This window comes from Corapipo altera, unplaced genomic scaffold (assembly GCF_003945725.1).
Source record: "Corapipo altera isolate COAL_440 unplaced genomic scaffold, ASM394572v1 24, whole genome shotgun sequence".
Taxonomy (NCBI): Eukaryota; Metazoa; Chordata; class Aves; order Passeriformes; family Pipridae; genus Corapipo; species Corapipo altera.
The window spans coordinates 3305727-3325054 of NW_020884903.1; the positions used below are offsets into that span (position 1 = coordinate 3305727).

The 19328-nt window shown below is 38.6% G+C and overlaps 1 protein-coding gene across 2 annotated transcripts in view; it reads right to left on the bottom strand.

The window, feature by feature from the left end:
* The window catches only part of PIEZO2 (piezo type mechanosensitive ion channel component 2), a 297287-nt gene that overhangs the window by 66387 nt on the left and 211572 nt on the right, over positions 1-19328 (bottom strand). Inside the window, exons 14-24 of one of the 2 annotated variants that reach the window (XM_027650978.1) lie at positions 18729-18852; positions 16910-17160; positions 16083-16231; positions 15226-15399; positions 12570-12611; positions 7214-7246; positions 6636-6868; positions 3588-3748; positions 2493-2669; positions 2190-2315; positions 583-783 (exon numbers count right to left, since the gene is read on the bottom strand). In XM_027650978.1, coding sequence (XP_027506779.1) covers positions 583-783; positions 2190-2315; positions 2493-2669; positions 3588-3748; positions 6636-6868; positions 7214-7246; positions 12570-12611; positions 15226-15399; positions 16083-16231; positions 16910-17160; positions 18729-18852 — 1671 coding nt within the window. The remainder of the gene's footprint in view (positions 1-582; positions 784-2189; positions 2316-2492; positions 2670-3587; positions 3749-6635; positions 6869-7213; positions 7247-12569; positions 12612-15225; positions 15400-16082; positions 16232-16909; positions 17161-18728; positions 18853-19328) is intronic. The other variant, XM_027650979.1, reaches the window with a different exon arrangement.

Consider the following 19328-nt stretch of genomic DNA (forward strand, 5'->3'; position numbering starts at 1 on the left):
TGCATTCCAGCATTTCTGTTCTCTGGCTTCACTGAAAGTAGTCCCATCACTCAGTTCCATGCAACGTGTTTTCAAGCTTAGTGAATACTTCATAGTGAATCATTTATTCAGTGTACTATGCTATTTTGATTTTCTCTCTCCTCAGATTAGGATGAGCTAAAAATTATTTCCTAAATAGTTGGGGAAATAGCTTGCTGGTTTCTTTTAATTTTCACTCATTCTTAATCCTCAGACTGCCTGTGAACAGTTTACTTGTTTATCAGTAGAGCAAGCGCTGGTAGTATTTAAGAGATAGGTCAAGAGCATCATTATGATTAGAATTATGATGCATTAGCCTGGGAGTTGTCTTCTTCAAATAGCCATAAAAAATTGTAAAAAATCACTATTTTTACGAAGAGTTTTTGAACGTACATTTCATGTGTTCATGAACAAACAGTCAAAATAAGGGAACAGAGATGACTAACATGAATGATGACTAAGAAGCATCCAGAACTCAAATATAGTCCAAGCTAGTATTCAAAAATAGCACAATGAAAAGGTCTGGAATGGTAGTCTAAAGAAAAGTAATATATAGTGATTTACCTCCAAACCAAACTTGTAGAAGAAGTAGTTTATGAAATACTTGACACAGTTTACCACTCCATCATCCAGATGTGCTCTTGTAATATCATGAAAAATTGTTTTAGTCACAGGTGCAGTAAGGTTATTTCGACATCTGTAGTATTCTTGATGACGGTAGATAGTAACTTCGAAAGCCAAAATAGCCAGCATCAGTAAGTTATTCTATGGGAGACACAATCAGAAAAATATTAAATAAAAATCAAAACCACATGAAGCTATAAAATTTTCTGATAAGCATAAATTCATGAACACTCAAACTGATGTCACCACTGAGTATTTCTGTGCTCCAGAATGCACTGGCACCTATTCCCAGCTATCACTGAAACAAAGTTAGGTTCCTACGACTTACTGGATTTTAATGAATCATACGGACATTCAGAAGATACATATAAAGACACTGATTAAAAAATAATATAATGAACACTGGTTGTGGAAAAGACGGGGAGGGAAAAGCCCCTCAGTTTAACACTGCAGACATTTTGAATGCCTGTTAAAAGAGACATACAGAAGCACATCAAGACTTGAAGCTTGGGACCTTCAGGTATGGAACTGAAACAAATTTCTATATGGACAGGAGACATCTTATTTGCTAACTCAATGCAAACTTTTTTAGAATAATTTCTAATCCCAAAGTGTTTTCAATTTATAGTTGTAAAACTCTTGCATCAAGGCAGACACCTTGCCTCAAGGCAACTTCACTCTACACGCAAAACCCCTTGGGTCAGTAATTGCTCTTCCCCACATATACTCTCAACTGTGGGAGGTGCATGGCTAAAGGAGCAAGAGGCAGAGGCATTACCAGCACCTGATATGTTGACCTGCACAGCTTGGCAGGTATTCCCTACACAAACAAAGAACACAGAGGTAAGCTGTCAGGGAAGAAATGACAAATAAGCCTAGTTAGATCGAAATTTGCTGCTGTCCAGTTAGCCAATTTCTGACAACTTTCTTCAAAATTCTAGAGATTCTTTAAACCAAGAGGAGATATGCAAGGTTTTCACCAGAACTTGGTACAATTTCATTGTAAGTAGGGTTTTTTAATCAAGAAAGGAATAATAAAATATTGCTCATAGGCATCAATGAAAAACAAGAAGAAAAACAAAAGATATCCATTTACTAGTGTTTGAATGAATTATTCCCTTAACTCGTTATATTTTCTAAATTGTGGCTAAGGAATAAGCACTTAAAAAAATTAACTGCTTATAGCATACACTATCATTCAAGGCAATTACTCCACTTAGACCCATCAGTCCTCTGGTACCTGAAAGCTGTGTACCTCTTAATTACTTTGAGTTCTTAAATATTACATTTCTTACAGAGCTTTGAACAGATGGTAAAGTCCAAAAGCCATACTTCTACATGAAAGATTATCTGAATTTGTACTGAATCCTTTCCAGATATGTTCTGTGTAACAGTGTGGTTTTGTGTTGCCTCCTTCCTTCTTTACTTCCCTATTATCAATTATTACTTTTGTGTGTGTGTGTGTGTGACAGATTATTTATTTCAAAGACATTGCTAACTCATCACAAACTAGAAAATATCAGAATATAGATAACTAAAGAAGTTACCCTTAAGTACACAAGAAGGGGATAAGACTTTCTCAATCCAACCCACTCTGCAGGATCAACTGGCCCACTGTAGAGCACTGAAGTTTTGAGTTCTTCTAAATCGACCTTAGTTTCATTCTCTCCTGGCTAACAGAAAAAAAATGCAACAGTTATAAAACATGTTTAAAGTTGCTTGAGGAGGGAATAATAATCAACAGTAATACATTACATGAACTGTCAGTTTCAGTACTTTATATACTTCCTTTTGCTCTTCTTCACTGAAGAAGGAAGCAGTCAAACTTTTTAATATGCACTTGTACTCACCAATGTACAGTTACTGGAAAAAGTTTTGGGATCGATAGATGAGAGTTGGTACAACATTTTGCAGACAATAATCACACATGTCCAGACAGTGCAGATACTTGATGCCAGGGGGCGAAACTGAGCATATGGCAAAGCAAGAGCCCAGGCAATCAAAAACACAAAGTTAAAGAGAGACACCTGAAAACACAAAAACAGTACAGAAATTACACAGAGTAACAAAAGAACTGAGAAAGTTTGACCTTTTCCACAGTAAATAAAAACAGAATTATTCAAAAGAAAGGGACATGAAGAAACTTTGAGAAAAACACTGAAGAAAAGAATTACAATACTCAAAGAAACAATGTGGTAAGTGAAGAAGGATAGTCAGTTTAGAAAGGACTTTATCACCTACATAATATTAATACTGTTAGACCCACAAAACTCCATATCCTCCCTATCAACAGACATGAAGTAAGAAGGACCACATGGAGGTTCTACTGCTTTAGTACACATGAAACAAAGATGAGATGACACAGATCTGTGTGTCTGTGCAACCAACCTTTGTCCTCTTGACCTTTTCCCCACAAAATATGTGAGAAAATGGATTTTTTGTTTTGTTTTTGTACTGAGTTCTCTCTGAATATGTTGTTCAAGGAATGGCTATGTCATGTAGTGAACTCACACTGCCCACACCAAAAGCACAGCTAAAAGTGTTGCTCCCTTTTTCTTTAGGCATAGTTCCACATTCTTATTTCTTAACCACCAAACTCAGTTTAAGTAATTTTCCTTAATGTACCTTTTCTACACCCTCCGTCCCTGGATGGTGCCCACAGCCAGTTGGAGCAGGAGAGGGATTACGTCTCTTACATTCAAAGAATTAGACTAATAAAACTTTCATATCTGGATAATAAAACTTTAATATCTGAAGAAAAGTGGAGGGCTGAGACTATCTAGACTGAGAGAACATCACTGTGGAAGATGTCAAGGCAGGCCCCCAGCAGGTGACAACCCCAAATTTCAGTGAGGTCTGACAGAAGGAAACCATCTCCCCACCCATCAGCAGATGCTGACAAACCCCCACGATGTGTAAGAGTTTGACAGTGGGTGTTTACTTGCCTCTTTCACTGTGACCCAGATGATGTAAGAGGAAACAATTTTGATGATGTGCAGCTCCAACAGCCACCACACGAAGACTTGCATCTTATGAAAATACTCCAGGAATTTCAAAAACAGCACTGTAAGGCGGTCAATCACTAGATGCCACTTGTTCCTTAAGTCTGCAGGGATGTTCAAGCAGAACCATAGTAAGAAGAAAAACAGAAGGTCTCCGTAAAATGGAATACTCCACTAGAAAATAACAAGCTTTCTGCTTCTTCTCTTCTAAGCTTTACAGTAAGGCAAGGTGGAGGATAAAGGTATGGCCCAGTGGGTAGCTAAGACAAAACAGGGTTGAGGCCCACTTAGCTGTGGTGTTTTCCCTTCTGACCCACTTTCACTGGAAGGATTCCACGCTTCAAAAGCAGCAGTGGTAGTCCTCCTTGCCAATTTTGCTTTTATTCCTCTCTATCAGAGCTCTTCTTGGACTCCACTGTCCCCCAGTATCTTTGGACATAAGCTTAGAGATCTCATTCAGGAATTAATTCCAGCCCTGGCCCTTATCCATTTCAGAAAAATACAATTTTTTTTTGATGCCTGGAAGCTATGGAGCCAGCCTGTTTTCAGAAAGCACAGACTACTACTATTCAGAAAGCTTTTCAGCCAGCTTGGAAGAGATCCATGAACACTAGGATTAGGAATCTTGTCATATGGGTTTAGGCAACTGTACTATAGACATTTTCAGATGACAGAGTTATCTAAAATACCTTGAAAACAGCACTGCCTTCTAGAGTGTGATCTGTGCCATCACAGGACAGATATTTAAAACAAGCAAGGCAAACTGTAGTCAATTGAATATTTCTCTCAGTTGAAATAGTTTATCAAGTTAAGATCCTGAATTTGGGTGAAAGTATCCCTTCATACGGGTGTTTTGCTAAAAAAGCCATCCTCCCAAATATTACCCCAGTGAGCAAGCATGTGACAACACCTATTACATGTGAATGTACATGACAATACATATGCTGAGCAGTGCTCTCTAAGTGTTGACTTTTCTTGTGGGTTATAAAACTGTTTCAACAGGGTGGTATATATTAGTATAAAGTCTTCACACTGTATTAGGGGATTCAGAAGCACTTTGGAGATTAGGAAGGATTTTACATGCTGTGAGAACATTCTTACAGTTACTATCAGAGATGGAAAAATTTGCAAGTGATACCAAAACATATAATTGTCTAGGCTGGTAAAATTGCAAAGGAGTTACCACCTTCTCTATGCAATTATTTCTACTTATTACATCATTTTATATATAAAGCAAACCAAGATGGTTATTCTGTGCATATTTGTGTGAAGAACACATGTACATTTGTGTGGAAAAGCAGACTTTTGGAATACCTCACAACCAAAGTCCATGCTTTTTTCTTCTGCCTTTTTTCTCCAAATATAACTTAGAAAATCCTAATAAAAATGCTGAGTGATGTAAATTTCATGAGCACATAATTAAACTTGAGAAATTAATTAAGCTACAGAACTCTAATCCCACGTGTGTTTTTAAAAGCACAATGAGTGTATTCAAGGAAAGTCTTTACAAAATTAGATGTTCTCATTTTTTCATTGCATTTATTTCCAGTTGCAGTGTTGCATCATGCAAGGTATATCCAGACAGTGGGAATTAAGTGGAGCGGACAGATAAGGTACTCTAGCAGGCTCTGTCTAGCATGGCCAGGCAATACACACACAGGAAATAAAATATAGGCCTTGAACGCATCCACTGAAAGACTATACAACACTGTGTAATGAGGTCTGCACTCTTGAACATGCTTAATGTCAAAGCTCCAGCCACATGGCTACATAAAAATGGTATAACTCTTAGGCAGAAATAAATGCATGTGCAGCTTAAAGATGGATCACATGTGGCAAGCAGCACCTTTTGTTATTTCCAAGCCCCACTGGCTGCAGCTCCCTACTTCCCTGCTTGCAAGTGTCATGCACAGAATAACCTCCACCAGCTAGCCTCTGTTCCAAAGCCCTTCCAGCACATAGGGATGGATAAAGTGCAACAAACTTATTGTCCCTCATAGACCACATGAAGACTGGCCAAGAGAGGTTTCCATGGCCCATGAACACCTCTCTCAGGGCAGATGTTCCAGCCAGGAAAGGTAAGTAGTTTCACCTCAGGTTCAAGCACTGGAACAGGCTGCTCAGGGAAGTGGTGGAATCACCATCTCTGAAGGTATTTAGAAGATGTGTGGATGTGGCACTTATGGACACATTTTAGTGGTGGACTTGGCAGTGCTGGGTTAACAGTTGGACTCGATCTTAAGAGGTCTTTTCCAACCCAAATGATTCTACAATTCCCTGCGGCAGCTAAGCCAGATGTGCTGCCGTTTTGCCTTGACAAAGACCCTGCCGGTACTTATGTGTCACAGTCCTGTGAATACTGGCATGAGTAACCAAATTTGCAGTAAGGCCACCTCCAAAGAATACAGCATACTTGGGTGTTAAATGCCCTTGCCTGGTTTCACTTTTGGCTCATATTACAAACCGAGTTATGGAAATAATTCATGCAAGGAGTTCATCCTAGCAATATCAAGGATGACAATATAAGCCTCACCCATGTCTGCCCTTAAGCTTTTTTATATTCATCTGGTGTCAATTACACATTCCATATTCAGAAATGAAAAATATGACACTAATGTGCACATAAATAATGAAGCAAAGCCATGTGGACTTCTGGAGAGGAGTGCCTTCTTAGTAGTTCTTAGTATTTGCGGTAGCCTCCAAATAATTCGAACCAGACCACCTAGAAGAAAGAGGCATGGCTTCTTTTGTTTTCTTCCTCTTAGCATCCTACAGAAAACGTATGATTTTTCCCTAGAAGAGCCTGTAGCCTTGAATAATTGACAAGTAGCCATCTGCTCAGTGAACTTAAGGCTCTTTGACATAGACTGCATGTAAAATTAGAAGGAAAACCCGATAACTGAAGTTAACAGGGATGACCAAGAACAAACCACCTGTTACCACTGTTAATTAAGGCTGAAGAAAGCAAAATTTGCATTCTGCAGAGCTTACCTGTAGTTTCTTCTTCCTCTGATTCATTGTCTTCATCATCAGAATCATCTTCCTTGTCCTCATCTTCCTTTTCTTCTTTTCCTTTTTTGACTCTCCCTTCCCGTCCCTCCCCTTCTGGCTCTTCCATTCTTTTCTCACCAGCCTCTTCCAGCATTTTATCCTCTTTCTTTTCTTTGCTGGCTGTTAAATTCATCATAGTTATGTCAGGCAGGCTTCCATCTTGGTGCACCAATCTGTTGGTAAACAGTAGTATGTCACCAAACTGAAGAGTAATGACATCATAGTCTTTTTCTTTTCAAACCGTATAATTAGAAAAAAATAAACTGTTCATGAAAAATGCCTTAGAAGTGGAAAAGTTAATGATTTTGGTACTCTCTCCAAACACACACTGAAAATTGAGTTGGAATGTATTAGTAACTACTTCTCACTCAGATACTAATGGTTAGTTAGCAATGAGTGGTATTGACACTTAAACTTGACATTTTCCCCACTGGAGAAAATGGTCAGAGTTTAAGATGTAGAAGCATGAAATGACATTATTTAAGAGGAAACATTTCATGACTTCATAGGGGACTTACTCATTTTGGTGGTTTGGTATTTTTTTCTTGAGGCTGCTCAAAGTAATTGGAACAGAAAGAAAAAGGGAGATGAGAACAGAGGGGTTACAGAAGAAGGTCATTGACAAACATGTCATGCTACATCACAAGTCATAAAGCATTCTCCTACTCCATCTGCAGAAGCCTTCTGATGCCAAGAGCATGCCATCATGACATTCACAGGGTGCTTCTATAAAGAAACATGGATTTGCAGCACAGATGGAAAGGGGACAGCCTATTTACACCAGTGCTAAACGTGGTCAATACTTCTACCATGCTGTGTGTAATGCAGCTGAACTATCACAAGTATCTGACCTATCACTGTAAATGCATTTCCACCTTCTTCCAATTGAACGATGCAGCTGGAAAACCAAGGAATTTGCAAATTTTCTTCCAGCTACAGGTTTGGGAACAAACAAAAGCAAAAATTCCATGGCTGTGGCTTCAGAATGTTTTATCATCTCTGTCTTTGATAGTGTCATTCATTCTCTCTTTGCTACATCTCACAGAGAATTTTTCTTTAATTTCTAAATGTCTCTAGCTTATCTATTAATAAGTTTCATACTACCAAAACTGGAATACAACTCATTTAACAAGGAAACAATATTTCTCTAGTGCCACAGTGCCATTTTTTTCCCCTGAGATGCATTCAGCATATATCTTTACCGGGAAAAGAGACATTTTCTTATGGTTTCAGACATTTTATTTTTTCTTCTGAAGCTGTGTTCACCTCCCATACTTGCAAAAAACCAAGTTGTCCCAATTTGTTGATTACATGTGCTTTACTGAGCATACTGCCATAAAGAGTCCCTCTGAATACAATGTCTTGCAATAAAGTCTCCCTTTGGCAAGTGTACATCTATATCATTAGGTCACTAAATGTTTAGTTATGCTATTGAAATTACTACATTCAGAATACTTTCAAGCACCTTTAAAAGTGCTACAGTACCATATGATGTGAAATTCTGGCTGATAACCATTTAGACAGGAAATTCTGCTGATTTTACCTAGGATTTTTACAGTTTAAGAAACTAACGATCTAGATTTTTCCTTTTGATCATTAAAAATTAAGAGCATAGACCAAGTAGTTAATGAGAAAGTCAAACAAGTGGAATTATTTTTCAAAAATTTGGGCGTTGCAGTTACTTCAAGATGAAAAGTTTTGTGGTTCAAATGAAGGAAAAACTAAAGAAATCTGACTAAACAATCCTGAAGTAGAAATACTGTACCAATTGCTGAAAGGTAGAAAAGCTGGATTTAAATTAGAAGTTTAACAAGACAGTCAAGCACCAAAGAATCTCACTGAATAAATTTTAGTCACACTCTTGACTAAAATCCCTCATCATGTATTGGGCAGTGAAAGTGAGTGTCTAATAATCTGAAAATCTGTTGTACTCAAGAATATACTCAGTAGCTTTGGCTACTGAAAATAGAAGTTCATCTAGCCCCAACTCTCCCTGCCACAGGCTAGAACAGATTGCTCAAGGCATTTTTCAATGTGGCCTTGAATGCTACCAGGTTTGGGGCATCCACAGCTTCTCTGGGCAACTTGTTCCAGAATCTCACCACCCTCACAGTAAAGATTTTCTTCCTAATACCTAGCCTAAACTTCCCCTCTTTCAGTTTGTACCCATTACTCCTTGTCCTATCACTACAGTTCCTGATGAAGAGTTCCTCTTCAGCCTCCCTGTAGGCCCCCTTCAGATACTGGAAGGTTGCTATGAGTTCTCCACACAACTTTCTCTTCCCCATGTTGAACGGCTGTAACTTTCTCAGCCTGTCTTCATAGAGGAGGTGCTCCAGTCCTCTTATCAACTTTGTGGCTCTCCTCTGGACATGCTCCAACAGTTCCATGTCCTTCTTATGTTGGGGGCACCAGAGCTGAACACAGTGCTACAGGGTCTCACAGGAACAGAGTAGAGCAGGAGGATCACCTCCTTTGACCTGCTGGCCATGGTTCTGTTGATGCAGCCCAGGATTTGGTTGGTTTTTTGGGCTGTGAGTGCACACTGCTGGATCACGGTGACATTTATCAATCATCACCCCCAAGACTTTCTCTGCAGAGCTACTCTCAATCAATTCTTCGCCCAGCCTGTGGGTGTGCCTGGGATTGCCATGACCCAGGTGTAGAGCCTTGCACTTTGCTTTTTGAACCTCATGAGGTCTGGATTGGCCTACCTCTCAAGTGTGTCAAGGTTCCTCTGGATGCCATCCCTTCCCTCCCACATATCGGCTACATCACACAGCCTGGTGTCATCAGGCTTGCTGAGGGTGAACTCAATCCTACCGTCCATGTCACCAACAAAGAAGTTGAATAATATCAGCCCCAGTACTGACCCCTGGGGGACACCACTCATCACTGGTCTCCATGGGGACAGTGAGCTGTTGACCACAACTCTTTGAGTGCAGCCATCCAGCTAGTTCTTTATCCACTTGGTCCATCCATCAAATCCATATCTCTTCAATTTAGAGACAAGGATGTCATACCAATGATGTTAAACACTTTGCATAAGTTCAGGTAGATGATGTCAGTTGCTCTGCCCCTATCCACCAATGTTGTAGCACTATCACAGAAGGTCGCCAAATTTACCAGGCATGATTTGCCTGTATTAAAGCCATGTTGGCTGTTGCCAATCATCTCTTTTGGGGCTTTTTGCTTAGTTTCACATTTAAGCTAGCATATATACTAAAAGGATATTCAAATCTCTATAAGGTGACTAAACATTAATATTCCCTAAAAGGACATAAACTGACTTATATTTACCTAAAACTCTAATAAAGTACCAATAGGAGGGTCATATATAAAGAAGAGAGGATGAATTTTCAGTTCAGTTCAAATGTTATAGAGATCCTTGGTTACTATAAACCATCAGAGCCCATTAAAAAGGCAATGCACCATGAAATGAAAGTAACCATAATCAGACAGGTTTTGCACATGCAATTGCATTGATTTCTATGGGGCATCTTCCCAACTGACTTCCATAATGGAAAAAATCTACATTCACACTGTTGTAAATCAAGGACTTACTGACTTACCTCAGTGTAAATCAGACAGATACATAACAATCCTATAGGATTTTATATCTTTCTCTTATTCATATGATTTTTATTCATATGCTAGAGACCCAGGAGGTCATGGGGTTATAAAGATGGGTACATGGAATATGTATACCCAATAAAGCCTCAGTATGAGTTTAGTTTTCAGTAGGATGGCACTTAGTTTTATCAGCATCAGTAGGCTTGAGTATTGGATCATGTGCTTAGGAGACGTAAGACTAGATGGAAAGCCCTGCCGACTATTCAGAAAGTTAGTCTACTTGGAATCCTTCTTCCAAAACTTCCTTATGTATTGCTAGGGTTGGTTTTCTTCTTTTAATTTTTTTTTCCACTACAAAATCACATTATATTGTAACAGACAACGCTGAAGTGTTAAGATATAAAAACTGCACTAGTTTAGAATTTTTAAGACAAGCTAAGCCTAAAAGCTTCACAGCTAGTCAGATATAACTTCGTTGTTGGAAGACACATGCTGATGAGAAATTATCCAAAATAACATAAAAGTATTATGTTTGATACTTAGGAAGACCATAATAACAATGCAGATAACAAGCCTTTATGGTACAGCCACTGATGAATGTAATGAATTTAATTCATTAAATAGGGCATCAATATTGAAAAGTATACTAGTAGATATAGTTTTCAGCAAAAAGCAATTTCAGTGGCACTAAAATCAGGAATGTGCCACAGATCCTTGTTGGATTCCTAGTACTTTCATGTATTTGTAATTTTCTAGAGCAGAAGATTAATTAACTGAATGCATTATGAAGTATCTTTTGTCTTTGATAATTTTTTGCAGTTTATTAATTGCTTGAAACTTTCTGGCTCAAAGAAATTCTCAATTATCTTTCATACAAAGCCTTAAGAACAGAAAGCTTTCCACTCTGCAGAATGCCAGTTACTCATTTCCTGAATATTTGGTCTGCAAGACTTAAACTGAGCACACAGTGCTGTACCTCTACTGGCCTTTATGGGCCTTTCAGGGGATTTGCTGCCTGAATCCAAGTCATGTTGCAGTATGTGGACAAACTAGGAAGCCTCTCCTTTCATTAGGAGCTGCTTCATGCTGAGGCACCCCTCTATTGTGACTGCATCAAAGCTGTGTCTGAACCTGCTCCCATGCCTCCCTAGCCCTAAGACTGACATACAGACTGACACCCTGCCTTCACTCCAAATCTAGCTTATCTCTATGGACTCACTGGGACCTCACCAGAATGTGCCTGACCCTTGTTACCAACTCGGGATGTGACCCTCACCCTCAGCTGCTGGGTTCATGTTCCTGATTCCCCATGGATGAGAACCCAGCCTTGCCTCCTGGCTATGCCCCTTGGCTCCCAGCTTGCCTGCCCTCACCAACGTGATCACCCTCACTGCTTCCTTAAATATGGGCTTCCTACAGACCAGATTTCCAGCTCTCGTGAACTTTTGAGAACCTTGACCCAAACTATGTGATGACATTTGAAGAAGGAGCATGAACATGACACATAAACTAACTTCTTGTTAGAGCAGGTAGTCACAAATATCTAAACAAGGGACTTTCTTGGCTTTCCTGTTTATATTTCAGTAGTGACAACAAACTCAGAAGTCCTTCTATTCTTGGAGATGATTAAACAAAAGCCCACATTTATTCCAGTCAAACATTTTGAAAGAAATCTAGTTTATGGAACTGTTCTGAAGATGCCATTTTTAAAGGGTTGACGGCAATATGAATTTTTCTGCCTTGGATCCTGCAGCACCAAACTCAGCCCATGAATTAACAGCCTTAGCATGCAGTAGTTTCAGTGTTCCATTTCTGCTTCTGGAATTTCAGTCTATACAAACCCATAATGCATGCCACACATTTAACTGACCCGGCCCTCAAATTCCCTTTCTTATGTGCTTGTGAGGAATACAGGGATGTGTGTCTCTGTATCTATGTGTACATATGTGCATGCAGGCATGCATCTTTCCATGCACAAACAAAGGGTAGATAAACGAGCCTCCTCAACCAAGTTTATTGTCTGCAGCCAATTACAAATAGCACCAATTATTCCTGTATTGAGGCATGGGCAAACTTTAAGAGAATTCCCATCTGAGAAAAAAAACAACGTATAAATATGCAGGAGAGATGTATCCACTGCTTCACCAGCTTTAGGAAATTACAATACCTGAACAACGTTATCTCCCTGCTTACTTCCCAGTACTGCACAGCAAGAATATACTTTGTTTTAAGGCACTTAAAAAGTAACAAAAAACATAAGGTATATCTGTTTTAAAGGAAAGGAAGAATTGAAGTACCCACCTATTAATTATTAGATATACACGGCCATTGACTTTGGCATGGCTATGAGGTGGGAGATGAAAGAACAAGATGAAAATGGGAAATGAATTAGAGAGAGAAAAGAAAACTGTTAAATTGGAATGAATGCACTTTCTTGTCTACCAGTGTGTTGTGACATATTGCCATAACAAAACACAATCTCTGAAAGCTTAACATACCCCATGCAGCAAAAAGTCAAGGAAGATTATAAATGCAACTCTAAAACATGTAGATGGTACGTAACTTCAGTCAGAACTACAGGTAATTCACAGTCCCCAAAATGCCTTTACTGCTTTACTTCAAGTAAGCCTTAGAATGTCCACATTTTTTAAAATATATTTTTGCCTTTTTTTTTTTTTTTAAGAAATTATTTAAAGGTAATTATGGCAGAGCATCATATCTTAGAAAATATATAACTCACGGACTTTATCTCTGCCATATCATGATTCATGGTACAGCAAGGAAATGTGGTTGGAACGTCCTAATCAGGATTTTTCTTTTTCTTGCAGATGTAAAACTGAGACATTCAGTTTTAACACCTTTATAAATAGTGAGAAGTGCCTCACTCTGCCAGTGTCATCTATTTGCAGCAGGCAGTGCCTTACTCTGGAACTCACTCTGCAAACTTTACTCAAGTGAAGCAATATTTTCACAAATGAACATTCTCAGCAATTTTAATAGGACTCATAATCACACATGGGAATTCGGAGGCAGGTGGAGGAACTGCACCTGCTTTCTTCACTACTTTCATGAGCAGCTCTCACCTGCTGGGATTTTTTTAAGAAGTTCACTATTAAAACAATTGAGTTCTGTCTTCTTACTCAAATCAGTTTCTTTATCTAAAATTTTTTGTCGCAAAAGATGCAGCATAAAAGCAGTTTACTTTCAGGATGGTATCTCAAGGCTACTTATTCCTTGCAAAAATTTTTGCTCTCAACACATCTAAAACATTTTGTGCCTTTGCTATCAGTGGTTCCATCCTTTGCTAATGATGTCACTTTAGTCACAGTATCCTCTTCAAGCCAACGTTTGGAAAGCTGTATAATATTTTGGTATCTTTCATGTATAATAGAAAGATTTTCAAGACAGGCAAAGTATACTGCACTATGAACCCACCAAAATCCTACAAGTGCTTAGTTTTGATTTTTTTTTTCCAATTTTGTGCCTATTGGATCACACTAGAAGGGAGGTGGAAACTGTTTTTATGTTACTCAGCACAAGTGCAAACTGTTAGAGCTACAGGAGAGCTTGCGCAGTTACTGCAAACTGTAATGCATTTCCCTGGAATGCCTCAGCCCAGGAACAACCCCATTTCAGCTCAGGCACATGTTTGGGCTCTGGTTTCAGGGCTTGGCCAATTCAGAGATGTTACCATGTATCTGCTGCTGCACAAGAAGTCTGACATCAGCAAGGAGAGTTTGCTCATAGGCCATTACAAAAGGGCACTTGAATAAGCCATCACATTTAGTAATTCAAGAAAAGCAAAGCAAGAGATATTATGCAAACAGTCATTTAAAAAGGTAAGCTGAAAAAACCCACAAATTTATTGGAAAATTTTGTCAAGTTTGATTTGTTCTAGTTTTAGCAATTATTTAATATGGAAACTGGATGCATTCTATAGAAGTAGAGCTTATTCCCATGGCACAAACAAATTTGCACCATACACTGTAAAGCAGCTTCATATCAAATTGAATGCATGAAAAATATCTGAAATGCTTTAGTAAATCTCGAAAAATGTAGAACATAATTCTCTGTTAAGATAAACTGTCGCAATTCCACAACACTCTGTGGTGTATGTGATATTATGCAGCTAGTCCCCACTCGTAGAAGTGCAGCTGAGATGTACTTATCATTGGGCAGGTAAATATTCTAAAAGCAGTGTCTAAATGAATTGCTTTCTTCAAGGAATGACTGTAATTGTCATTGCGTAACATAACACTATAATATAATTCTATGTACTACAAAACCATTTCTCTTTCTTGTACTCCTGGAGCAGGATCCTAAGCCAGATACAGGAATGCAGGATACAGATGCAGGAAATTATGGAAGAATAGAAGACTGGAAAAGGGAGGTCCCAGATTCATGACAAAAATACTAATGAACTTTTGGGTGAAACCACTGTCTCAAAGAGCTAGCATAGCCAAGGGTTAGTACTATGAAGAGTAACCACAAGTTTGGAATTTTTCCATTTCTGAAGTTCAGTTTTACAAAAAGGTCTCATTGTTCAATGCAAATGTGTTATTTGCCAAGGATCTCCCAGTCTTCATTTGGCCCTCAAAATGGACATTGAAAAATTGAAGTGACCCAAACCTATATTTCTTATCACTGAAAGGACTTACAAAAAGGCACACACAGTAATTAAGCATCTAACTTCCATTAAAGGTCAAAGTTAATGAGATAAATATCATTAGTACCTTTGAAAATGTACCCCAAAATGAAAAATTCAGTGTGTAGGGGAAAACTGGGGAAGACAGATGCTTTGTTTGTAGCAGGATGCTGGATACTGAGTGCCTTCTTTTTAAGCCAGGTAGTCATAGCAAAGGCAAATAACATCTACTGAAAAGTGAGCATTACAAGACAGTCATAAACAGAATTTTCATACAGATTATCAATAGCTCCATTTACTTTGTTTCTTTACCTGTAAATAGTGTTGTCCTGTTTGCTGGTTACAGCTTTTAAATCAGTGAGCTGGAGAAACTGATCATGGAAATAGTGAAGGTGTAAGATACACACCAGTAGGAAGGAGGTGGGGATAAAGATGCGTGTGAATAGATCACCCACAGAAAACTGTTTTAAGCCAAGGTCCTCTAGCCTGAAAAAAAAAAAAAAGTAAGCCACTAAGACACCTTTTCACACTAAAAATTTCTTCTTGTCATGAGACATTACTACAAATCATTTGCAGTAGGAAATAAGGGGCTGGTACTTGTTACATGGTTTTAGTTTGTAAAATTCTTCTAAACTAGCAAGTTTTACAATGGAACCAACCCTGTCACAGATCTCTTGAACCAGGTGAGTTTTCTCTGATTGAAAGTCCTGCACTCATATTGCATATACTTTCTCATGCAAGCTCCTCTTGAGAAATGCCCAACATATCATGAGGATGAAGAAATTCATCCCTCCTTATTAGCAGAAGAGGAGGCCCACCTTCACCAGTTCCAAACATCCTGCATATATACCCTTAATCTTTGCCTGGATCTTGCTCCTATGGTCAAAGCTGTAAAAAGAGGCATTGGCACTGTACTGGGAACAGAAGCAATCCCAAGGTCTTAGCAGCCGATGGGAGAAGATAAGACTATTTTGAGCTCCCCTTTTGGTCTTGCTCATCTCTACTGTTACATCAATAAATCTATGGCTTCAATTGGAGTGCTTGAAGTCACCTATGCCTGAGAATGGTCTCATGATGTTTTTCCCCCACTGGAAGGAAGACTACTGTCAGACCTTTCCATCACAGTGAACTCAGAGATCCAAAGAAAAAAATTATTCAAACCCACTTACTTTTCTTCATCCAGGCCTGTCATGTTCTTCCACAACCCAGGGAATGACTCAAACTGGTATGTGTAGATGAAGATAAGCACCAACATCGTGTAAACTACCACTGACATCCAAAAGTACTTTAAAATCTTTCTCCACCATTCATAGTGCACCTGAAAATCACACACTAGAGATGCTGATACAAGCTGAAGGCAAAGACACTGACAGAAATGTTGACAATGTTGTACTGTCAAACAAAGATGAAGAACACTATTTTTCTTAGATGGCCTGAAGTAAACAATGCTTACCCAGTGGCAGCCATAGATCTTTGAGATCTGTGCCATAGATCTTTTTTCTCCTGATGCACATGCACTCAATGAAAGATTTTTGTGTAAAAAATTCTGTTGGGGCATGAGCCACAGACATAAAGGTCAAAGGTAGCTTAAGTCACTCAGTTTCATCAAAATTAGGTGATGAAAGTCCAGGAGGAGAGGGACTCCACACTCATTGGGCTGTGGAAACTTGGTGAACCTACTGTCACAAAAACTGATGGCTATGTAGGATCTGCACAGCCCCAGAATTTTCCACAAAGGTTCCAAAGCTCATGGTGAAGTGGCATGTCAGAGCAGAGGTGTCCATCGTATCTATTTTATGTGCACTTTGCCTGTCACTATGGTCAAAAACCAAAAGAGAATTAGTCTTAGCCCCTTCAAATGATTTTGTTCTGTTGCGTCTAACTAAAGAACAAACACACTGTTTATGAATTCTATTTGGAGCTACTTTATTACCAACTTAAAGGTACGAACAATTGTATTCAAGGATAAAATTTAGTTAATACAGTTCTCACTTACCTGATAGAGGGCCACACAGAAGAGGAACAGTACCATATAGATGATTTTGTACATGACAATTGTACCCTCAAAGCTGACAAAGAAGAACATGCCCCCACAGACGTAAATCCAGTACTTGATTAACATAGCCATCACCAGCTTTCCCAAGACTTTCATAATATCCTGTTCATCATCCTCCTCTTCTTCCTCCTCTTCCTCTTCCTTCTCCTCCTCCTGTTCTTCCGACACTTCTCCCTCTTGCAACTCCTCTTCTGCAAATATAGAGTCATATTTGGCCTCTGTCTGTTCTGGGACTTTTAGTAAGAATTTAAATGGGTGGAAAGTAAAATCTCTGCACAAAAACCAGAAACTTAATTATTCACAAGAGACTGTAATTCTGAATCAAACATGCCTTTGGAGCAAGGAAAAGGGTTTTAACTTCATATGAGCTTCAACCAGCTCCTGGAGCCATATGGCACATAGTTGTACGTCCTTACCAGACACCCGTCTTCACTTTGTCTGAAAACGCCAGCAGCTGCAGCAGAAAATTAGAGTCTAAGGGTTATATAATGGATAATAGCCAAAACACTTTCCATGGTAATGGTTATACTCTCAAGTAACCAGCCTTTTAAACTGGAAAACAAAGAAACCACCAGCACCACCAGAAACCACTCATCTTGAGTTTACACTCTCATCTTGAGTTTTATCCTTTAGAGAATATGGTCTTTACCTCCAAAAGCTACAAGCAAGAGAAAACATTAATGTAAACCCAATCAAGCTTAAAAACATACAAATGCTGCACCAACACTGCTATTTTTCAAAGAAATTGCCACTTATCCAGCTGCTTCTTCTGTACTTGGGCCATTGCAGAAAACAAAAGATGCTTTCGCCCTATGAAGAGGTCAAGATTCCCCATTTATTGTGTGGTTTGTGAAGGGCAGGGTAATTGTCCCCCCAGCAGCAAGTACATTAGCAAGTATCTAGAAAACAGGGCTTGCCAAAACCATAGCACGTAATGCTTTTCTCCCCATTGAGAACAATATTGAAACTTCACCATCAGAAGGCTTGCCCACTCCTTTTGTCCCACTCACCATCCCTCTTCTCAGGATCTTGCCTTGCAAATCCTTGCAGTGTCCAGCTTTGATCAGATGTTTTACTAAGACAAGTATTGTAATTAAAGAGGAAACTACACCACTGCTTCCAGTGCTCACTTTCTACCATTTCAGTGCATTGAACTTGTTCAGATCAGCTTCCAGAGATACAGAAAAGGGCAAGGAAGGGTTGGGTGAATATGTGTCCAGGAAGAAAAAAAAAAGAACAGGCCACTGAGCTGAACCTATAGAAGTAAACTTTGCTCTCAGGTATGCTTGCACCACTGCTTGCACTGAAAAAAATGTATGTTTACTTTTCCCATTGAAATTTGTAGTTTAACTTCTATATCTGTATAAGTGTTTATGTACCAACACAACTTCCAAGGAATTTAACAACTGACTTTTTCTATGTAAACTCTTCTCCTGTGGTTAAACTCTTAGGGCAATTAATCTTGTGGTTTGAGTTTGGGACACAGCAGTAAACTGATCATTTGAAAGTTCCATGATCTTTCTCAGATGAGTCATTTTAATTACCTAAAAGTAAAGAGAATTCTCATTTTATCTGAATTTCTAAGATTCAGAAGTGTTTTATTTTTAAACAGCTGCACATAGAGAGATAGCTGCACATAGATTTTGTACTATTCTTCTTAGCTAATAACAGGTATCTTGCTAATTGCTTTCAGTATCAGAGAAATGCAGTAACTGGAACTCCCATCACAACTGAAGGACTTAATTAGAGCTGGCTTTACCTTTTTCTTCATTTTCTTCACTTCCAACTTTGACCTCAGATAAAGTAGCTTCTTTTAGCCGAATTGCTTTCTGTTCAGTGAGGTGTTGCCTAAGCAGTAGCCAGAAAGTAATTGTGAAAAGAATCTGCAAACAAAAATCAAAACAAAACCAACAGACTAATTGTACATCCTATGTCCTACTAACACCAGCATAGGTTTTCATAAATTTTGCATGTCTTTGTTTCCTCTATCAGAAAATGGCAATGATGGCACTGGTGTCAAAGAGCATCTTTGTGCAAGTTAAGCAATTCAAGAAACATCCTGCATTACAAACAACTTTGTTTCTTTTGCACTTTTCTATTTATTAGAGTTATTTACCTATATGTTTCTATTCTACCTCATTCTATTCAGTTTTTAATGACTGTCTTATAAGTTTAAGGATCTTCTCATTATGCATTGATTGGTAGAATTCCCATTTGTTGTTTCTTGTTAATTTTTACCTTTTTTTCGGGGAAGAAACACATGCAAGAGTGTATTGTCATTACTATGATTTTGTATATCATAAATATTTTGATTTAGGAGGTTTGGTACTTCATGTGCTTAAGCACAATTAATTTAAAA